At 34.4% G+C, this 20,394-nt stretch overlaps 1 protein-coding gene across 5 annotated transcripts in view; it reads left to right on the top strand.

Moving 5' to 3' along the window:
• CCSER1 (coiled-coil serine rich protein 1) overlaps positions 1 to 20,394 on the top strand; it is a 1,209,213-nt gene that overhangs the window by 630,816 nt on the left and 558,003 nt on the right. For all 5 annotated transcript variants that reach the window (XM_023638679.2, XM_023638680.2, XM_070262255.1 and 2 more), the window contains one exon: positions 19,447 to 19,524. In XM_023638679.2, coding sequence (XP_023494447.2) covers positions 19,447 to 19,524 — 78 coding nt within the window. The remainder of the gene's footprint in view (positions 1 to 19,446; positions 19,525 to 20,394) is intronic.

Below are 20,394 nucleotides of genomic sequence, written 5' to 3'. Positions count from 1 at the left end.
GATCTCTGTGATTTACTGCGAGAATCAACATCTGGTACTATTTTAAAATGAGTAAAATAAAACTTTTAATGTTTATATTTTAACTAGTTAAATTGGAAAAAATCTCTTGTAACTTTGAGGACTTCTTTAACGTTTCTGTATAGCTTTTCATTCAAAATCTAGTTAAATTCTTCAAAAATGATCTTGACAATCCCAAGTGAAAAAAAATGTGGTCTCTCACAGAGAGATGGAGACAAACAGTTGTTCTCAATTTTCTATCAAATACAGTGTCTCTTGATATTACTATAGCATTAGTAAATACTTATAATTTCATATTGAGCAATTACTTAGTCTTCCTTTTCAGGATCAGTAAATACTTATCAAAATTTATAGGTATTTACATTTTCACTTGATTTTTTTTACGTGTGAAATATCAGAATTATTTCTAAAAATCAAATTATGATTAGTATTACATAGCAATGTCATAATTTTTTAAATTTTAATTTTTTTGGTGAGGAAGATTCTTCCTGAGCTAACATCTCTTGCTGATCTTCCTCTTTTTTTGCTTGAGGAAGATTGTCCCTGAGCTAACATCTGTGCCAATCTTCCTCTATTTTGTGTGTGGAATGCTGCCACAGCATAGCTGATGAGTGGAATAGATCTGTGCCTGGGATCCAAACCGTGAGCCCTGGGCCACTGAAGCAAAGCGCACAGAACCATAACCCCTTGGCCCCAGTGAGGCTGGCCCCAGCAATGTCATATATTTTAATAAGATATACAAGTATATATGTTTGTGCAAATATAATTTTTAAAAGTTTTCTTCCATTCCCTTTCCAACTTCCTCACTGTCCTACCATTATCTTTCCTGTGAGCATTTCCCAATGAATCAGTTTCACAGGGATTCTCATCTTGGAGTTCGCTTCTGGATATCCCAAGTGGTAATAATCTTTTTAGTTGAGATGTAATTGATGTATAAACATTACAAGCAATATTCTGATGCATCTTGTTTGGGTTTGACAGTGGTTAATGTGAAGCGTGCCTGCTGTCTGGCATTACATAATGCTCATCATCTCAGAAAAGTGTTGCAAGAACTACCATACCACAATCTATGCCTGAAACAAGTCAGTATAAGTGTTGTTATAAATAAGACCTATAAGATAATATGCTTTATATAATAAACTAATGATAGTATCATTGATATTATCAATGGTATGATGGAGATTTGGGGGTGTCCTTGCCATCTGTGAATCGCTAACCCAGATTCATATGAATCCGATATTTCCCGAGTAAATTTAAAAGCTTACTGAAAAAAGCAGTCTATTTTGAGACTGAAATGGAAAAAGCAAAAAGAAAAAACATAAATAATCAAACTAAAATAAATAAAAACCAAGTGAATTGGGCAATCTTAGACATGCATTTAAAAATGTAGAATTAACATAGTATATTCAGATTAAGGCTTATTTTAGATAAAAAGATTTTAATAAATGACTGATGAAATATGTATATGTATATGATTTCAATATCAAGTAAACTCAAAGAATGATTTTACTTTGTGTTTTTGTTACTTTAAAAACCAAAATGGGAGCTGGCCCCATGGCTGAGTGGTTAAGTTCACGGTCCGCTATGGCAGCCCAGGCTTTGGCTGATTCGGATCCTGGGCGTGGACATGGCACCGCTCATTGGGCCACATTGAGGCGGCATCCCACATGCCACAACTAGAGGGACCCACAACTAAAATATGCAACTATGACCTGGGGAGATTTGGGGAGGAAAAAACAGAAAGGAAAAAAGAGAAAAAGAATAAAGAAGATTGGCAACAGTTGTTAGCTCAGGTGGCAATCTTTAAAAAAACAAAACGAAACAAAATAATACTTTAAAAAATACTATTTTATAGTACTGAAATGCATAATATATACATATATAGCCTTTGCAAGTTATTCACAAAGCTTTGAAAGTACTGGCATGTGGAAGTACCTGCGTTATTTAATGACAAAAGAAATTACCCTTGATAAAGACATAATGTAAATTCTTTTGAAGACTGAAATATTTCTGATAGAAAGGACCTGTTTGATATGTGCTAGTATATGAAAATACTTTTTTTTCTCCCAACTGGCAAGTGAAATAAGAAAAATCAGCACAATGGCTAAACTTGGCATTTATTTTCTCTATTTCACAATCGTTTTCCTTAATTCAACCTGAGGATGAGGATTTATTTGTCTGAAAAAAATAGTTTAATGTTAACAGCACGTTCACTCTTATTTTGCTGATCCGTAATTTCAAATATTGCTCTAAAGTTTCACAGTTTGGCATATATGATTTTGAGAGATCCTCGAAGAATTTAAATGCTACCTAGAGATGTAATGTCACCAAGCCCTGTACTGCCCTGCCACACAGACTTCACTCTTGTGGTAATGGCAGCTGTCTTCTCTACCGTCTTCATCTGAGTCCATGAAACTGTTTTATCAATGCGCATCACCTACCAAACTGAGATGAAAAATTTGCTTCTTTTGTCTTCTTGAACACACTGTCTTAGATTTTAAATAAAATTATCTAAAAAGATGTTTTATTATTGCCCTCATGTAAGCTGAAGATGAGAATTGATGCACAGGGTGGAGTTTCCTTTGAAATTAGACTGAGAAAGTATGGTTATCCTACTATTATATTTTCACTGGCAGTAGAATTTTAATTATGAATTTCTAATCTTGGTTTACTTATTTATTAACTTACTAGCCACCACTTCTTGTGTTATTGTTATTGTTATTATTACTATTATTTTTACTTTGACTGGATCACGACTATGTGTATAAAGCACCTGTGAAGTCACATAAACTGCAGACCATCCAAAGGAGGCTTCAATTGCTTGCTTGCTCATCAGAAATTAAGATTGCCACACTAGCTTTCTCTTGGTTTACATTTATCAGCTCTGTGTTCTCAATCCTTTTATTTTAGTCTCTCTGTGTCTTTTTTTGGGTTTGCGTATGACATTTTGTTGGATCTTATTTTCACTTCTTCAATTTGTGGGCCTTTGTTTTTTATTTGGGTGGTTCAATACATCTTCATGTGTTTTAATTTCTGTCTAACTAGGATTTAATTCTGCGATCTTGTTTAATATTCTTCATTTCCTGTACTTTACTTGCTCTTTTAGGGCAATTCTATAAAATTTTCTTCTGGTGTTTAAAAATTATATAAACTAATTTTATTATTATTTTTCTTAACTTAAGAAACACATATGGGATAACTTCTACTATTTCTTAAATGTATCAATGACTGTATCTTTCATCTTACAAAAGAAACACATTAGTACACCTCATGCCTTTTGTTCTGTCCACCTCCCATTGTATTACTAAGGCCTGGAATATTACTTCTGGTAACGTAGATAAACTTTCTTTTTCTTTTTTCTTCTCTCCCACTCTCTTTCTTTCTTTCTTTCTTCATTCATTCATGTATTATAGTATATTTATTTAAAATTACTCAATTATCTGTATTAATACTGTGCTTCAGAAAGCATTTATTTTGTCCAGTTCATTACTTATCTTTGAGGTACAGGCACTCCTCAGGAGTCTAGTTCACTTGGCCTGTGAGTTCATGTTATCTTTGGAATGTTGTTGACTCTTTGGTCTTGGAGATGGACCATAGGCCAGACTACGATCTTTGACAATCTAGGCTAGTTCAGGATGTGTTTTCAGGGGAGCATGGCATGGGGCAGGTAGGCATCACCTACCAGACTCATTGCTTTATTTTGCAACAACCCAGCGAGAAACAACTCTGTCAGGATTTCACCCTAAATCCTTAGGGATTATAACACTGGGACAAGGCAGTTTTACAAAGCTGTAATCCACAAACCCTGGTGGTTGGATTGGGAGAAGTAGGGCCTGCATGCCCAAAGCCTGTCAGCCCCCATCTACTTTCACCTCATCCAGTAAGAGTCTTGCCCACATCGATACTCACAGCAGTGGTTTGAGGAAAGGGGATAGGCCATGGTTGTCCAAGAGGAAGGAGGTGGGAGGGTGGGGTGAGGAGAGACAAACAGAATTTCAATTGTCCTTCCATTGCTGCCTCTAGCTTCTCTCTGCCCTGAGCTGAGGCCACCCACTCCTCACACAGAGCAGTTTCAAATACTGCTGTTGTTCTTGTTGTTAGATCCTGGATTCTCTCTCTCCCTTTTGTGTCCTCAGCATCATTTTCAGAAGCAGTAACCAGCCACCCATATAAGTTGAACGTCTTGTTGAGCACATGAATTTGTATGGGGGTGGTGAATTTGTATCTGTACTCGATATGCATTATTTATGGAAAGGCTTTCTATTCATTAGTTTAAAATTTTTCTTATAACTCACTCTCATTTTTTAAATTGTTCATATCTATTTTTTTAACTTTGTTATTTTATAGTTTTACATGTATAGCTTTCATAGCTAAACAACTTATTATAAATAGTGGAGTTGAAAATCAATGTTTATTTCACAATGAGAAGTTCCCCATTTATGACAAACATGGATATTCTTAAACCTAACCTTATAAATATTCCTTTGAAAGGATGCTTAAATGAAGTGTGAAAATGCCAAACATCAGCTAATACATTTTTGTGAAAATTTGTTGATATGCAGTTTTTAAATTCATTGATAACTAACAAATATAAAAACAGAATAGTTAACAGGTGGAGAGACTTCTGAAATCTCATTCAAAATTTTGTTCTTTTGTGAATACAATTGAATACTGCTAAATATTACCCCTTTTATAACCTAAATAATCTCCACATACTATTTTAATGAATTAAACCACCTTATCATCTTTTTCAAATGAAAGCAATACACCAACCAATGGAAAAAATGATATATGTTTATTTCTGTGCAAATTCTCACTTGCAGGAAAGTGTCAATAAGAGTGCATGGTCTCACATTGGAAGTGCCAAGGCAGCAAATACTATAAGACAACTAATATTTATTTAAGTTCTAGTTCATTTTATTGATTCCCCCACTGCCCCCTCCAAGAAAGCAACTTACTTTGTTCCAAGAAACACTAGCTGTACTGTCCATTGGCTCCATCTCTCCCTGTCGCCTTTCTCTACCCCACCTCCCTTTTGTCCTCTTTTTTCTTCTCAATGCGCTTCTCCTACTTGTTTTTGCCATGTCTTCACCATTTATTTCCTTCCCTTCCACATACTTTCCCTTTTTTTCCTTTCTCTTCTTCCTTCATTATCAAGTAATAGTGGTACCATTTCTCATACTTGCAAGTACCAGTGATGGTTATAGCTATTATTTGTTAAAAGCTTTCCATGTGCTGGACACTGTGCTCAGCATTTTACCATATGAATAATTAGAGTTGGTAGCGCTTGGGATTCTGCTATGGTCTGAATGTTTGTGTCCTCCCAAAATTCATGTATTGAATCCTACTCCCCAAGGTGATAGTATTAGGAGGTGGGGCCTTTGGGAAGTGATTAGGTAGAAGGCAAAGCCCTCGTGAATGGGATGAGTGTTCTTATAAAAGAGACCCCAGAGAGGGGCTGGCCCTGTGGCCGAGTGGTTAAGTTCGCGCGCTCCACTGCAGGCGACCCAGTGTTTCGTTGGTTCGAATCCTGGGCGCAGACATGGCACTGCTCATCAGACCACGCTGAGGCAGCGTCCCACATGCCACAACTAGAAGGACCCACAACGAAGAATATACAACTATGTACTGGGGGATGTTGGGGAGAAAAAGGAAAAAATAAAATCTTTAAAAAAAAAAAAAAAAAAAAAAAAAAGAGACCCCAGAGAGATTTCTCACCCCTTCCACTCTGTTAGGACACAGTGAGAAGGTGCCATCTATGAGGAAGCAGGCCCTCATCAGACACCATATCCACTGGTTCCTTGATCTTAGATCTCTAGCCTCCAGAACTGTGAGAAAAAAATTGCTATTGTTTATAAGCCACTCAGTCTATGGTATTTTGTTATAGCAGGCCAAACAGACTAAGACAGATTCAACAGAACTTGGTATGTGATTCCATTAAAATTATGCTCTGACAACTTTGAAATTAGACGAAAATTAATAGACTAATGAATTTAGGTTAATAAAGGTAGATTTAAAACCTCTAGAGTTGTTTGTATACACTTTGAATAAAGGATATAGTCTCTTTGTGTACTTTGTTCCTATATTGATCTAAACGTTTTACTAAAAATGGAACAAATATACAATACTGCAGGTGTATGTATTTGTGAGGGTTGAAAATGAAATAATACTACAATTAAATTAAATTGTCCATAAATTTTTTAAATGAATTGTTACTTTTAAATATTCTGGCTGTATTCTTTTCTTTGCTTTAGAACAATGACCAAAAAATATGTGGTACTTTGTAATCAACTCAGTAGATATTATCATATAGAACAATGCCACTTAGGGGTGCCTGAAAATTATCCTTTTGGATTATTAAATTCTCTATTAAATTGTTTTATAAGAGAGTGGTAACATTAGACTAAACTCAAACCAGGTTGATCCCTCTAAGAATAAATAGAAGTTGCAAGGTTTGCTGTGCTTAGCTCTTTCAAAAAGAATAAAAATCCGTAAAAGCATTTGCATTGTAATTGCAGGAATCAAATTAGTTTTACTTTATAGATCCAAAAAGAAGTGAAATGTGTAAAATCATTTACATTTTAAATCACAAGAATCCTGAGCCAAGTGAAAAAGAAGGCGAAGTAAACATACTTTAGGCTTTGGGTGAAGCATAACAGGAAACAGAGACCTTAGAGAGCTTATGAGATTTCTTGAAGAAAAAGTAATATATTTTTTCCTGAAGTTTATAGCGTCCTGGGGAGTGGTAGATAGGCTAAATAGCCAGAGACCAAATCATGAAGAACCAGATGAATAATGCTGAAGAGTTTTAAACTTATCTTGAATTTGCAAGGAACAAATGAAGCATGATCTGATTTTATTTTAGAAAGATCAGTTTGGCTGCAATATGGAGCATAAATTAAGTGAATCAAAATTGGAGAAGACAGTACTGTTAAAAGGTTATTGCTGTGACTCTGGAGAAAAATTCTGAGGGCCTGGAGCAAACACTGGTGATTAAAACAGAGAGGAAGGGACACATTTGAAGGTTATCTAGGAAAAGAATTTCTTGGTCTTGTAATGAATGAACTCGAGAAGCTAAGCATCCAGAATGACCCCTAAGTTCTTATTGGGAGAATCTGGTAATGATAGCTTTTACTGGAATGAGGAATCCAAAAAGAAAGAAAATTTTAGAAGATGGCAAGTTTTGTTTAGAGTATGCTGAGATTTTGATGCATGAGGGCTAAGTGGCCATGCCTGGTAGGCAGTTTTGGTGTATGGGATAGACATTGTTTGAAGAAGTTGCATAGATTTTACTAATAAAACGAATGTTAAGGGTAAATGTGATATTATCTTTCAGAGTTTTGATTTGCTGTGTTGTAGCTTTTATTTTATTAGTAGTGTTAATTCAAGTCAACTTCAGTTCTTAAGCCTTTGGCGTCACTAGGATTTATGTGATATTCTCAAAGTTGAATATTTTTTTAACAACATGTATGAAGGGAAGTAAATATAATGAACAAAGCAGAAAAGGAAAACAGTGTACATACATCTAGTATTATTCATTCTCTCTTGTTAATAAGCATATATGAACTTGAAATAAAGTTATGTTCACTAATCTTGCCAATATTTTTTTAAATATAAATTCAATACTGGGAGCATTGCTGAAAAACTGATACCATGTATTCATTTTTAGTGTCATTTTTACTTGTTACAGTCTTTTGGAACACAATTTAGCAATGTATAGCATGATCCATAAAGATATCAATACTATTTTGTTAACTCTATTCCCACAATTTAACCTAAAATAAAAAAAGGTCATATGTACAAAAAATGTTCAAGATGATTCTAAAATTAGTCTAAATATTCTAAGATTTGATAAATAATGTAATATCAGCAAAATTTAATAGTATATACCCGTTGCAAACTCTCAATGTAAGGAATGAAGGATGAAATTAGAGAAGTTTCATTAGACCTTGAATCTTACAAGATTTGTATTTTACTCATAAAGTTATTAATTAATTGGTTTCATTTCCTTTTTCCTGAGACTAATTACATTACTTGTTAAATAATATTTACATATTAAAATCATAAACATTTGTTTCTTCCAATATTATAATAAACTTGTAGAAAAGAATGGAAGACTTACTGTAATTGTAGAAAAATGTGATTGTACCTAACAACGTAAATATTACCAATAAAAACTGAAAGTGAAATAAGGAGAAGCAAAGCAAAGGGAAGCATACTAGTGCCATAACCTCTCGTAATAGAGGACTACTAGGTACTATCTAAATCTGCCATGTCAAGAGTTAGAGGTTTAAACATATCACTTAAAATATTAATCATTATTAGAAAAATTAAAAAATAATGTTATTAATAATTCTATAGCCAATAGAAATTCGAAGGTTGAAGAGAAAGTGGATGATAAAGAAAATATGTTCATTCCTTCAATTTTTATTTAGGTATTAATGGTGTCTAAATGTGATGAATCAAGAAATAGAAGAAATTATATTTTAAATTATTGTTGTAAACTCAAGAACAAATAAAAGCAGAAATAGTTAAGAGTATTTAAATCTGTAAGTGGAACCTGGGTGAGAGAAGAATATTTTCACTTTTAATTTTATGTACTATTATATGCTTTGTGCAGGAACATTTTTTGAAATCATTACGTCTATAATATTGTCTATCTTTAAAAATAGTTGCTGTTAATACTATTTGATACTGAAATGTTCATTATATAATAGGAAAAAGAGCTGAATACAAAATAATATGTAGGTACTATGATTAAAAATAGATAAAATAGGGATGCATAGTAGTCAACATGCAAGAAATACGTATAGATATACAGAGAATGAGATTATGTACACATATAATGATTTTATTAAAATTTCATTTTTATTGCTTAATTTCTAATAATTTATTTAAACACAAATTTTAAACGAACTCTTTTTTTTTGGTGAGAAAGATTGTCACTGGGCTAAGTGTCTGTGCCAGTCTTCCTCTATTTTGTATGTGGGATGCTGCCATAGTGTGGCTTAATGAGCAGTGTGTAGTTCTATGCCCAGAATCTGAACCTGCGAACCCTGGGCCAAGGCAGAGCATGCCAACTTAACCACTACATCACCAAGCTGGCCCCAATAAACTTTTTTTTTTTTTAAGTAAATAAAACTAGTCTTGAAGATTGCTACATACAATCCTACCACTATTTATCAAGTTTTTGGAAATATTTAATTTCTTTGGGATTGGTTTTCTCTTTCCTTGACTTTTGGTTTTGACTTTCTCTTTTCCTTGACTAGGTCTCTTTTTTCTTTTTTTTTTATTAAGATTATGATAGTTAACAACCTTGTGAAATTACAGTTGTACCTTATTGATTAGTCATGTTGTAGGTACACCACTTCACCCTTTGGGCCCTCCCACCACCCCTCCTTTCCCCTGGTAACCACCGATCAGTTCTCTTTGTCTATATGTTAACTACCACCTATGAGTGGAGTCATACAGAGTTCGTCTTTCCCTGTCTGGCTTATTTCGCTCAACATAATACCCTCAAGGTCCATCCATGTTGTTGTGAATGGGATGACGTTGTCCTTTTTTATGGCTGAGTAGTATTCCATTGTATATATATCCCATATCTTCTTTATCCAATCATCAGTTGCTGGGCACTTAGGTTGGTTCCATGTCTTGGCTATTGTGAATAATGCTGCAATGAACATAGGGGTGCATGGGACTTTTGGAATTGCTGATTTCAGGTTCTTAGGATAGATATGACTAGGTCTCTTTTGATTATAAATGTCAGGAAGAAAATTTGGTCTACCTTAAACTAAAGTGGGAATTTATTAAAATACTATGTGGGTGACTCATGAAACCAAAGGCAAGACTGAGGCTGGGCCCCAGGACCAAATATAATTAACAATTCAGATGAGACTAATTTTCATGCTCTACACTCATTTCTGCTGTTGTTTTCCTTCTTTTGTCTTCTTTTTTTTTAGAGACCAACTTCTGCTATTTCTCTTCTCTGTACCACCATAAACTTGACCACTGCTAGCTCTCAAACTTTACTACTTTTGATCTAAGCACTACAAGATAGTTTAGCTTATTTTTCTTACTTCTTGTACCAAAATTGCCAGAAAAGGTCTCTAGCCCTGCAAATCAATGAACTGTGACAGAGTGATCATATTGCACTATCTGGCAGCTCTGGCAGTAGCCGTGTGCTAAAGGGAGGAAGGTGAAGTGCCCAGGAAAGTGTCTGTGTGTGAGGGGAGCAATGAGGAGTGCTGGTTAGAAAAGATGTGTCGGCTACCATAGGAAAGATGAATGCATTCATGTATAGGTTCTTTGTGTTTGTACCCAATTACTAGTACTTTTATAGCTTTCAGCAAGCTAACCCTCTCTAACGATTCATATTGCCACATACGTGCTTGGATATTTCACAGTTATCTCACTTTTTAATTTGCTCAATATGTACCTTTTACCTCATTCTCAATTCATCCTGCGTTTTGATCTCCTGTTCATTCCCGGTTCCAGTTGAACCTGCTTCTCCTGCAGTGTTCCCCATATCAGAAATGCCACCACCATCCAGCCTCCCAGTTTGCTCAGAACAGAAACTCGGGAGTCATTTTTGACTTTTCCCTTTTCCTTAAACTACCCATACAATAAATTACTAACTTTTAAATGTAGCCCTTACTTTGAGTCCAGAAAAAATATAGGATTGTATCCGTCTTGCCCAAAGCATTTCTTCTAGACTACTGCATTGTCGTCCAAATTCCCTTCTTCCCATGTCTTCCCTGCTTCTATTTTCTTCTCCATATGGCAACCAGAATGATGATGGCTAAATACAATTGGATCATACTTAAAATATTTCTGTTGTTTCCCATTGAACTTAACATAAAAGCCACTGCTTAGCGGAGCCTTCCGTCATCTTATGCCGATATTCCTCTTGCTCACTAACTTCTCGTCACATTGTACTTTTTCTCAAATGAGCTTTTTCCATGAGCTTTTTCCAATCTCTCTTTCTCAAACAGTCCCCTGTTTACTGCCTGTCTGTGTCCTTCTCCTGTAGGTTTAACCTTAAGGATTATTCCGTCAGTAAGGCCCACTCTATCATCACACATAAATAAAGAATATCCTCAATGTTATTCTCTCTCCTCGCAACTCATTGCTTCCCTTTATATCAATTACCAAAATTTGTAATTTTATACCTATTGGTATGTTTCCTTATGGGAAGCCTACTCCCGTGTGAACTATAAGCTGTGCAACAGCAAGAACAGTAACATTTTGTTTACCACTCTCTCTATAACGAGAGCATCGTGTTTAGTGCTGTAGACACACCACTCTGTTGAGAGCCTGCACCTCTTCGGCCAGCTGCACAGCCAGCACAGTTGTTTCTTAGGAGTTGTGCTCAGAAACGACTCACAGTGAACAATTAGCCAAGAATTTTATAGAAATAGTTTTATTTGTAAATATAAAATATATAAAAGAATACGAGATATGTAAAATAAAATAAAATATTATTGTATTTGTAATTACACAGAGAGAAAGAGTGAACTCATAGTTTAATTTGCATAGTTATAATTACTGATAGATGAATTAATAAATTATGGATACTCATTAAATATTTGTTGGAATCAGTTAAATCCAGCTTTAAATTTCTTTGCCTACCATTTCTCTTTAAAAGATGAATAAGTAGATGCCACATATAATCCCTTCAGATTTGCTGTCTTATGAGATTTTGCTCTTCAGATATACTTATATGGGGCTATATATTATTTTATTTTTTACCTTTGCTTATGAGTATGCTGAAGGAAATTTGAAGGATAATGCATTTGATGGCATTCAGAATTTCTTGAGTTTGCCAGTAAAGTTTGATCTGTGTGTACACTTTGTCTGGTGAGGTTTGATGCATGACATCCGTTGTTTCCTAGCCGATTGTCAACCTGTAATGCTGTGCTGACTCTGCAAGTTGTCAGTAATCTTATTCTTGTCTCCCTTATGCTTGTGTTTCCGGAATGCTGTCATCAGCATATTGCTGTTAATGAATGACTATCTTGAAGACTTTTGTGTCACTTCACAGTTTATTATAAGAATTTTGTAATACATTAAAATTAAATCAATACCATAAAATAAAATGCTCACAATCCCCTAAACTGAATCTTTTCTTCAAAATGGGAATCACAGTTTTAAGCCATAATAATAAAGTGGGCAGGGTACCCTGTCCTGACCTTCCTGAATAAAAATATCAAGCAAGAAAAAGCTAGAGGAATCTTTGTCATACTTTCAAGATGTCAATCTCAATATTGCAGGCAAGTTTCCATTTTTAGTTGTACAGATTTTTTTATATATATAGGAATAATTTTCAAGGTTGAATTAAGGTTTTATGGTTGTTGTGGTCAACACTATTATAAATCTCCTAGAACTTCCCAATAACTATATTAAAACTCCATTTTTCCAAATTGATTCAGTGTGTGTGTTTGAGGTTTAAAAGGGGCAATAAACAACATCCTTCTTTGCCCTCCTAAATTTAGAGTTAATTGCAAAATAGAAGATTCAGAGAAATTGAATTATAATATAATACAATCCAAACCTGGATTGGAATGCAGCCATGTAAGCTTCTAATACATTCTTATCTGAACTGAAGTGACCCACCGGAGTTGCTGACTCAAAGGAAAATCGAAGACCTCTCCCACAGGGCAAGAGTCTGTAAGCTTATGTCTGGACATGCTGAGATTTCCTCCCGTGCACAGGCCATGCCAGTAAGAAGCAGAGCATGTTTATTTATCCCAAGGTCACCTACCAGTTTTTAGATGAAGGGGACTGAGTGAGAGAGGTAGGGAAAGAAACTAGAAGTATACTTCCTGCAGAAGGCCACTCATGCAAATATGGGCCAGAGGAAGGTCCCCTGACAAATAGAAAGTGCGTGTTATAGACCAAGATGTTGTTAATGAGGGAATGTTTTGGAACTTGATGTATGAAAACATTCTCCTGGGCCCTGTTTTCTATAGAAGACGTTTCTATAGTCATTATTTTTTTTCCTAATTACCTTCATTAGATGAATGACCTCATTAATTTCTCACACAGTATAAAATTCAGGCAAGAGTGAGGATGGAGAACATAAGCTTTTCTTGAAAAAAGACAAATCCTAATCTATTCAGGAAAATATCTCTCACTTGATGTTACAGCGTCAAATCCTCTGTCATGTGTTTGATTTATACCTATTCTTTTATGTCCTCACTTTCGTGTCTCTGCTTTCTTTCTTCTCCCTTTGTTTTGTTTTCTCTCAAAGCATTTATACAGTCTAGGATCACTAGAAAAATCTCTAGTTCATATATCATTTCCAATCTGTCCCTACTTAAATTTATATATCATACAAATGCCAGAAATTTTACTGGACTTGTCGCGTCACCAATATTAAATTTTCTATAGCAAATGCTTCTGCAGTATGCCAAGTTCACCAGCTGGTCTCTGATGAATGCTCTCAAACCTCATGCACCATCTCTCATTCACCTACTGCTTCATTTATTCAGAAAAATATTGAGCACCTAGAATGTGCCAAAAACTACATTAGGCAGTGTGGAGTCAATATGGCTCTCAAGAGACGTGATCCTTGCTGTAAGGAGCCTACACGCTAGTGCAGAAGACAGACCAAATATAGGCAAACAGCCGTGTAAAAGAAATAATTGTCACTTGAAATGAGAGACATTTAGTGAAAAAAGAGATTAAAAGAGAGATCACCTGGAGATGGGAATCTACTTTCAAGAGGATATCTCTAAGGCAGTAACACTTAATATGAAGAACATTCCAAATGGAGGATATGGCATGTTAAAAGTCCAAGTGCAAAAAATCTGAATCCACTCCAGCAACTGGAAGAAAATAAGTGTGAGTCACTTTGCAAGAGGAAGTTGGTATGAGATGAAATTAGCATAATAAATAAGGGTCAGGAGAGGCAAGGGCTGGATGGTGAAGGATTGCTTTTTATTATACAGACCAGAGCTTTTTGATAGAAATATAAAACAAGCAACAAATGAAAGTCATTTATGCACTTTAATATTTCAAATGCATTTTATTTAACTTAATATATCCCAAATAGTATCATTAAAGATGTCATAAATGTTAAATTAATCATGAGATTTCATTAATGAGGTTTTTTTGTACTTAAGTCTTCAAAATCCAGTGTGTATTTTTCACCTACAACACATCTCGATTTGGTCTAGCCACATTTCAGGTGCTCATTTGCCACATGTGGCTAGTGGCTACCGTATAGGAATGGGATATTAAGAGGTTTTAAGCAAGAGAATAATGCGATCCAAATCACAGTTTCGGATTACTTTGCTGTCCCTGGCTTCTAGAGGATCTAACTTAAAGACATCTCCTTCATGTCCTACTTTATGAGAGCTTTCTTAATTAGCTCCACCTTACTGGGAAGAGTACTAAACCAGAAGAAATGGATTAGCCTGTCATAAGCACTAAAGAAATCAAATATACATATTAGTTTAGTGGTATTAATATAGTACAATGTGCTATTTGAAAAAAAAGTCAGGAACAAGAAAAGTAATGTTAGAATTGAAATAGAAATCATCATTCACTTCTTTCTGGGGAGAAAAAGGCTGCATGCTTTACATCTAGAATATTGCATGCAGTTATCTGGGTTATGTGGAAATCATCTCTAAGGATTTCAATCTCCAAAGATATAAAAATTTCTAATTTGCATTTTTGGTCCATCTATCTCTTTCTTAAATGAAGTGACATAAACTCTTCTTAAATCTGCCTATATGTTTGGTTTGTACAATGTCTTATGGGTAATGAGTTCCATAAATTTAAATTATGCTGTGTAATGATATATCCTCTCAATTCTTCAAAAAATCACCTGCAATGCAGTCTCAAAGTGGTAGATAGTGGAGGATGTCAGACAATTTCCTAGTTCAGGTATCATAAGTTCAGATGAGAATAAATGTATTTTCCAGATGTTTGCTTTATTGATTTACTGACATTTCCTGCAGAGCAGGGTCCTCTAATGCAAACACCTCTTAGCTAAGTTGAAGGACAATACTGACCAGTGCAGCTATTTAAGTATATAGCTGATGATAATACTTACTTCCATTCCAATGTCCGTTGTTGAAATTGAGTGATGAGCGCATAGGGATTCTAGGTGTTATTCTCCCTCCTTTTTGTTATATGTTAGCAATTTTTCATGTTAAAAAGTGAGAAAGTAGTACTGCATTTTAATGTTTTCTTGATAGTCCTAAGAAATTTTATGGTCTATGTGAGGAGGTTTGATTTCCTTGTCACCGTCGTGCTTGTTTATGATTCTACTGAGATCTTCAGTGATACGCCCTTATTAAGGGTGGGTGAAAATAATCAATGTGATCTCTATAACGTGACCTTTCCATTCCTGAGCTCGTCCTTGGGCTTGGTATCATTAAGCAATCCTAATGATTTTCCCATTAGTTTTTTGCTTTTGTTTTGTTTAAATAATCTTTTATTATTGACATTGAAGTGCCTTACAAGAATATGTTCAAATTCTTTTTGACCTACCAAATTCCAGTTTAAACTTGACTCAGAACACTTTGTGAATTTTCCTGGGTGAATTACATTACTTTTCAATTGTAGAACTTAGCTTTTCTCCTCTTTTAGAGTGTGAATCTTTCGTTACTATTTCTCTTTGCGTAAACTTTAACCTTTAGATCCATAATTTAGGATCCAATTTAGGATTATACTATTTTAAGCAGTCTTTGTATTATTTTACATTTTTAAGATATTTCCTTTCCCAATTCAAAGCTACTCTTTGCGAAACTTGCTTTTTTAACAACCCAGATGCTTTTTTTCCCCTTCAGCTTGAAGGCACATAATCGTATAGTAGTGCTGTAATCACTATTACATATATTTCCTATATCAGTCTTTGTTAATTTTATTAATGAGTACTTTTCCTTTCATTATAGATTCTAAAACTAACTACTGCAAGTAGGCCCTCATGTAATATTTTTTAAAAGTTCATCCTTTATCATCTTGCAGATGAATTTCATCTGTATAGATAATTAAAATAATAATTTAAGATAAAATATAGTTATATCTTGAGATTATTGAATAATTTCTTCTCAGTTTAATGTATTGTACTTAGTTTAACATGCATAATTTTTTTAAACAGCTCTAGTAGATATGAATAGATATTAATTTCTAAAGTAAAAATAAATCATGTAGATTATTAAACTGCTAGAATTTTAAATATTATTCATAACTTTTGTTAATCAAGAGAGTATCTAATAACGTAAATAAATCCAAATATATTCTGAAATAAGAATAAATAACTGCCAGTACTCTCCTCCCTAGTCACTTGAGGCTTCATTTTAAAAGCCAGTTGTACTGGTTTGTCACGATTTGTCTTTTTTTTTTTCAATATTTTTTGGTGAGGAAGATTGGCCCTGAGATAACATCTGTTGCCAATCTTCCTTTTTTTCTTCCCCAAAGCCCCAGTACACAGTTGTATATCCTAGTTGTAAATCCCTCTCGTTCCTCTATGTGGGTTGCTGCCTCAGCATGGCTTGATCAGTGGTGTGTAGGTCCACGCCCAGATTCTAAACCGGCAAACCCCAGCCTGACAAAGTGGAACACATAAACTTTACCACTGTGCCACTGGCCTGGCCGCTGTCTTGTTTTTTATCTTACCACATTTGTCCTCTTCAGTGCTTCCTCAATGACATGTGCACACACGCAAGTGCAAAAATATATATGTATCAATGGTACCTATTTTGGGTTTTGTTGTTGTTGTTGTTGTTGTTTTGAGGAAGATTAGCCCTGAGCTAACATCTGCTGCCAATCCTCCTCTTTTGTTTTGCTGAGGCAGACTGGCCCTGAGCTCACATCAGTGCCCATCTTCTTCTACTTTATATGTGGGATGCCTACCACAGCATGGCTTGCCAAGTGGTGCCGTGTCCGCACTGGGGATCCGAACAGGGGAACCCCAGGCCGCCAAAGTGGAATGTGTGCACTTAACCAGTGCACCACCGGGCTGGCCTCCCCAGTTTGTTTTTTAGGCTCAGGCATTCAATAGATATATATTTTTGACTGATGAAATTTAAATTTAAGAATTCTAAAAGAAATTAGGAACTAGCCTTTTTATATGGACAGTATATATTGTGGAGGTAGACTCTGTGAATATCTAATGCGTAAAACACACACACACGAAATGATTCTAACAGCTTAAACAGAATATATTTTTAGATTACTCTGAACTGATAATATCATTGCTATCAAAAGGATTTCAGGCCAACTCAACATTAAATTTTTATTTGTTTGCTTTTTCACATCTTGCTTCCAATTTTGTGTTATAACTCTATATTAACTTTACCATTTTATTCCTAACTCATGCTCCAAAATGCATTGCTGATCATATTTATAGTAATGGGTATTCTGTGGAATTGTAGCTTTTAGAGGAAACAAACTGGTAAATCTTAGGCAATCTTAAATTGTTTTCACAGTAAAGCAAAATGACTTGATAGAGTCTGCGAGAGATACAGGCTAGGTGAACATCAATTATCCTATTAGCTGTGTAGCAACTATAAAAAGTGTACATTTGGTATGTTTCCTTGCATATGTGAAATGGGAGCAGCAACACTACTTGTAAGCTTTTTCAGAGTCAAAATATCTTTATAGAAAGGGCACCACGGTTTGGAGACAGATAGCAGTTTTCATCTTGACTGTTCCACTTACTACTAGCTTGTGTGACCTTTAGCAACAGATTTCAACTTACCAATTGTCAATTTCCTTTTCTTTTAAAAAGGGACAATAACCCAGACATTGTATGTTCTTGAGAGGACTCATGTATATTATGTGTTACAGTTCCTAGCGTACGCCTATATTCTGTTAATGGCATCTATTATTGTTGTAATAAAGATTACAGAAGGAGAGGGAATGTGAACACAGGTACATACTCCAAGTAAGTTTGTAAATTATCTGTTTTCTTTGGTTTATATGCACTTATTTATGGTAGCTAACTTTTATTAAACAGATGTCATTATATTACTCTTAATGTCAGATGAAATAATTTGAAATTTGGAGACAAAAAAACTATATTACGTATTTTTTATTCAGATAGCAATATTATGTAATATTCAAAACCTCCACATATTCAGGACTCAGATCAGGCAGCAATTAAACAGCAAGTGTAAATAATGAAATTGCTCTTTTTTATTCCTTTTGGTTACTATTTTTTACATAATCTGCTAGTGTTTTTTCTTTTTGTTTATTCTAAGCACACTTACGTTTTATTAATCTTAAATGAGAAAAAAACAAGGGTGTGTTTTTTTAAGTATTGATGTTGTCGTTGTTGGAAGGAAAATCTTAAAGGCAATAGAATATTTTGTCAGGAGTATAGATTTATTTATAAAATGTATCTGCTGGAAATTGAGTTGTTTCTACTTTCCCCTATCCCTCTGAGAGAGCTTAGAAAAAGGAATTGTTTGCTTACATAGGAAAAGACTGAAAGAGAGCCACATTAAATCACATGTGGTAAATTAATTGGTCCAGAAAAACTTCGATATACTTCAACTGTTTTTCTTCTCTATATTGCTTCCTTCTGGTTCTTTTTTGTATAAAGTGAAAGGAAGTATTTAAATAAGTTCTGTTGTAATTTAGTTAAAATATTTTTATGGCCTTTAATTGTAAAATAATATTTCAAAAATGAAGAAAACTCTAAAATCCTTTGACATAGAGTTCTGTGCTTTCTGATATAGACTTGATTTACCACTCTAGTGTCATTCCTCACTATTGTCCCTTTCATTTATCTCTCCTTAGGCAAGTTTGAACCAGTAGGTGTTTATACATTTCAAGATCCCATTTTATTTTAAGTGAGACATTTAGGAATGAGAAGAGAAGCCCCCAGCCAGAAGCCCAGTCAAATTAGAAGACCAGAATTCATATATTTGCATTGGGGATGTGAAATCCCAAACTTGTCTTGTGTATTACTTCCCTTATCTAGTGGTAACAGGAGTAGATTAGTGTCAAATCCCTTTAGATTCCTAAAGGTGTAGATTCCAGGAGCAAAGGATTAAGAAGTGAAGCAAAACCCTAAAAACTAAATAGATGGGTGGTATTATTTATTGAGTATGTTTTGGATTTTAAATGCTCTGAAACTAGATCAATAAAATCATATCAATCTAATTTACAAAAAATAGTTGCTAAGAAACATAGGATAAGCATTTGGTCTCAGATTCAAGCAAATTATGTCTCTCTAGCATTCAACTATGGTTCTGACTCAGTGGTTCCTGTACAAAAAGAACAGATGCCAAAGGTGGAGTAGTTATGACCTGAAAATTAAAGCTTTGAAAATTTAAGTTCATATGCAGAGCACTAACAGAGCAAAGCATACACACAGAAAATCATGAAATGCACACTAATCAAATCTTAATAAGTGGGGAATATTAGTATAGATGCACATGACTCTCTGTGTTATTTTTTTTTTTCCTACAGGAAAAAGTCAAGCATTTACAGAAGGCCTTTGCTTCAAGAGTAGATAAATCCACACAGACTGAACTTCTAGGCTACGATGTAAGTAGCTATATAAAACCTTTTTTATCTTCTTTATTTGTATTCAGACCTCCACAGCTTATTTACCTCTGCTGCTGCTATGTCCATGCATTGATTTAATAGGATTTCCTGATGCACCGTTCATCTTTTGCTCTTAAATAATCCCCAAATACTTCTGGAACTGAACAAGGTAATTATAGGCATCAACTAGCATACCAATGTCTTATTAATTTTTTTAAACCAACATCTCTAATACAGTCTTTGAATTAGTGAATTTGAAGACATGTGGAAGATACATGCTAGAATACCAGGACAATTTATTTTTAAGGAAGTACTAATTTATTTATTAACAGTTGAATGGAGTTATTAAGCTTGCAGTCACCGAAGGCCAAGCACATGATTTTTCCATTGTGGCACATAGAAGAAAAAACAACTTTGTAGAGAAATTTGCAATAATATTTCAGCTCTTGGGCTTCAGAGCAGGCTGCAGAAAGTAATTTAATTGGAAGTTAGCATTTTTTCTTAGGATGAAATACTTGTTGAATTATCAAAATAGGATTGTAAAACATGCTTTAATACAAGATTGCTTCTGGACGATTTTTGGATAACTTTGATTCAAATACCTACCTTAAACGAGCTATGAAATTTTCATTGTGCCTAAGTTCATGACTTTAAATTTCCTTTTGATGAAAAAATAAAGGAATTAGCTTCTTTATCTTGTACTTAACATTTGTGAGGACTCCCTCTTCTTTTTAAAAACTTTTCTTGATATTTTATCACTTTCTTGACAAATGTAAATAGAATAGAGATCATTTTAAGTTGTTTTATGAAGGTGTATAATGATAAAATGTATGTTTATCTGTAGGTTCTCGTGATATAAATATGAATGTT

This window comes from Equus caballus, chromosome 3, assembly GCF_041296265.1.
Source record: "Equus caballus isolate H_3958 breed thoroughbred chromosome 3, TB-T2T, whole genome shotgun sequence".
NCBI classification, from domain to species: domain Eukaryota; kingdom Metazoa; phylum Chordata; class Mammalia; order Perissodactyla; family Equidae; genus Equus; species Equus caballus.
The sequence above is the reverse complement of the archived record's forward strand: the minus strand, read 5'-3'. Positions and strand labels throughout refer to the sequence as shown.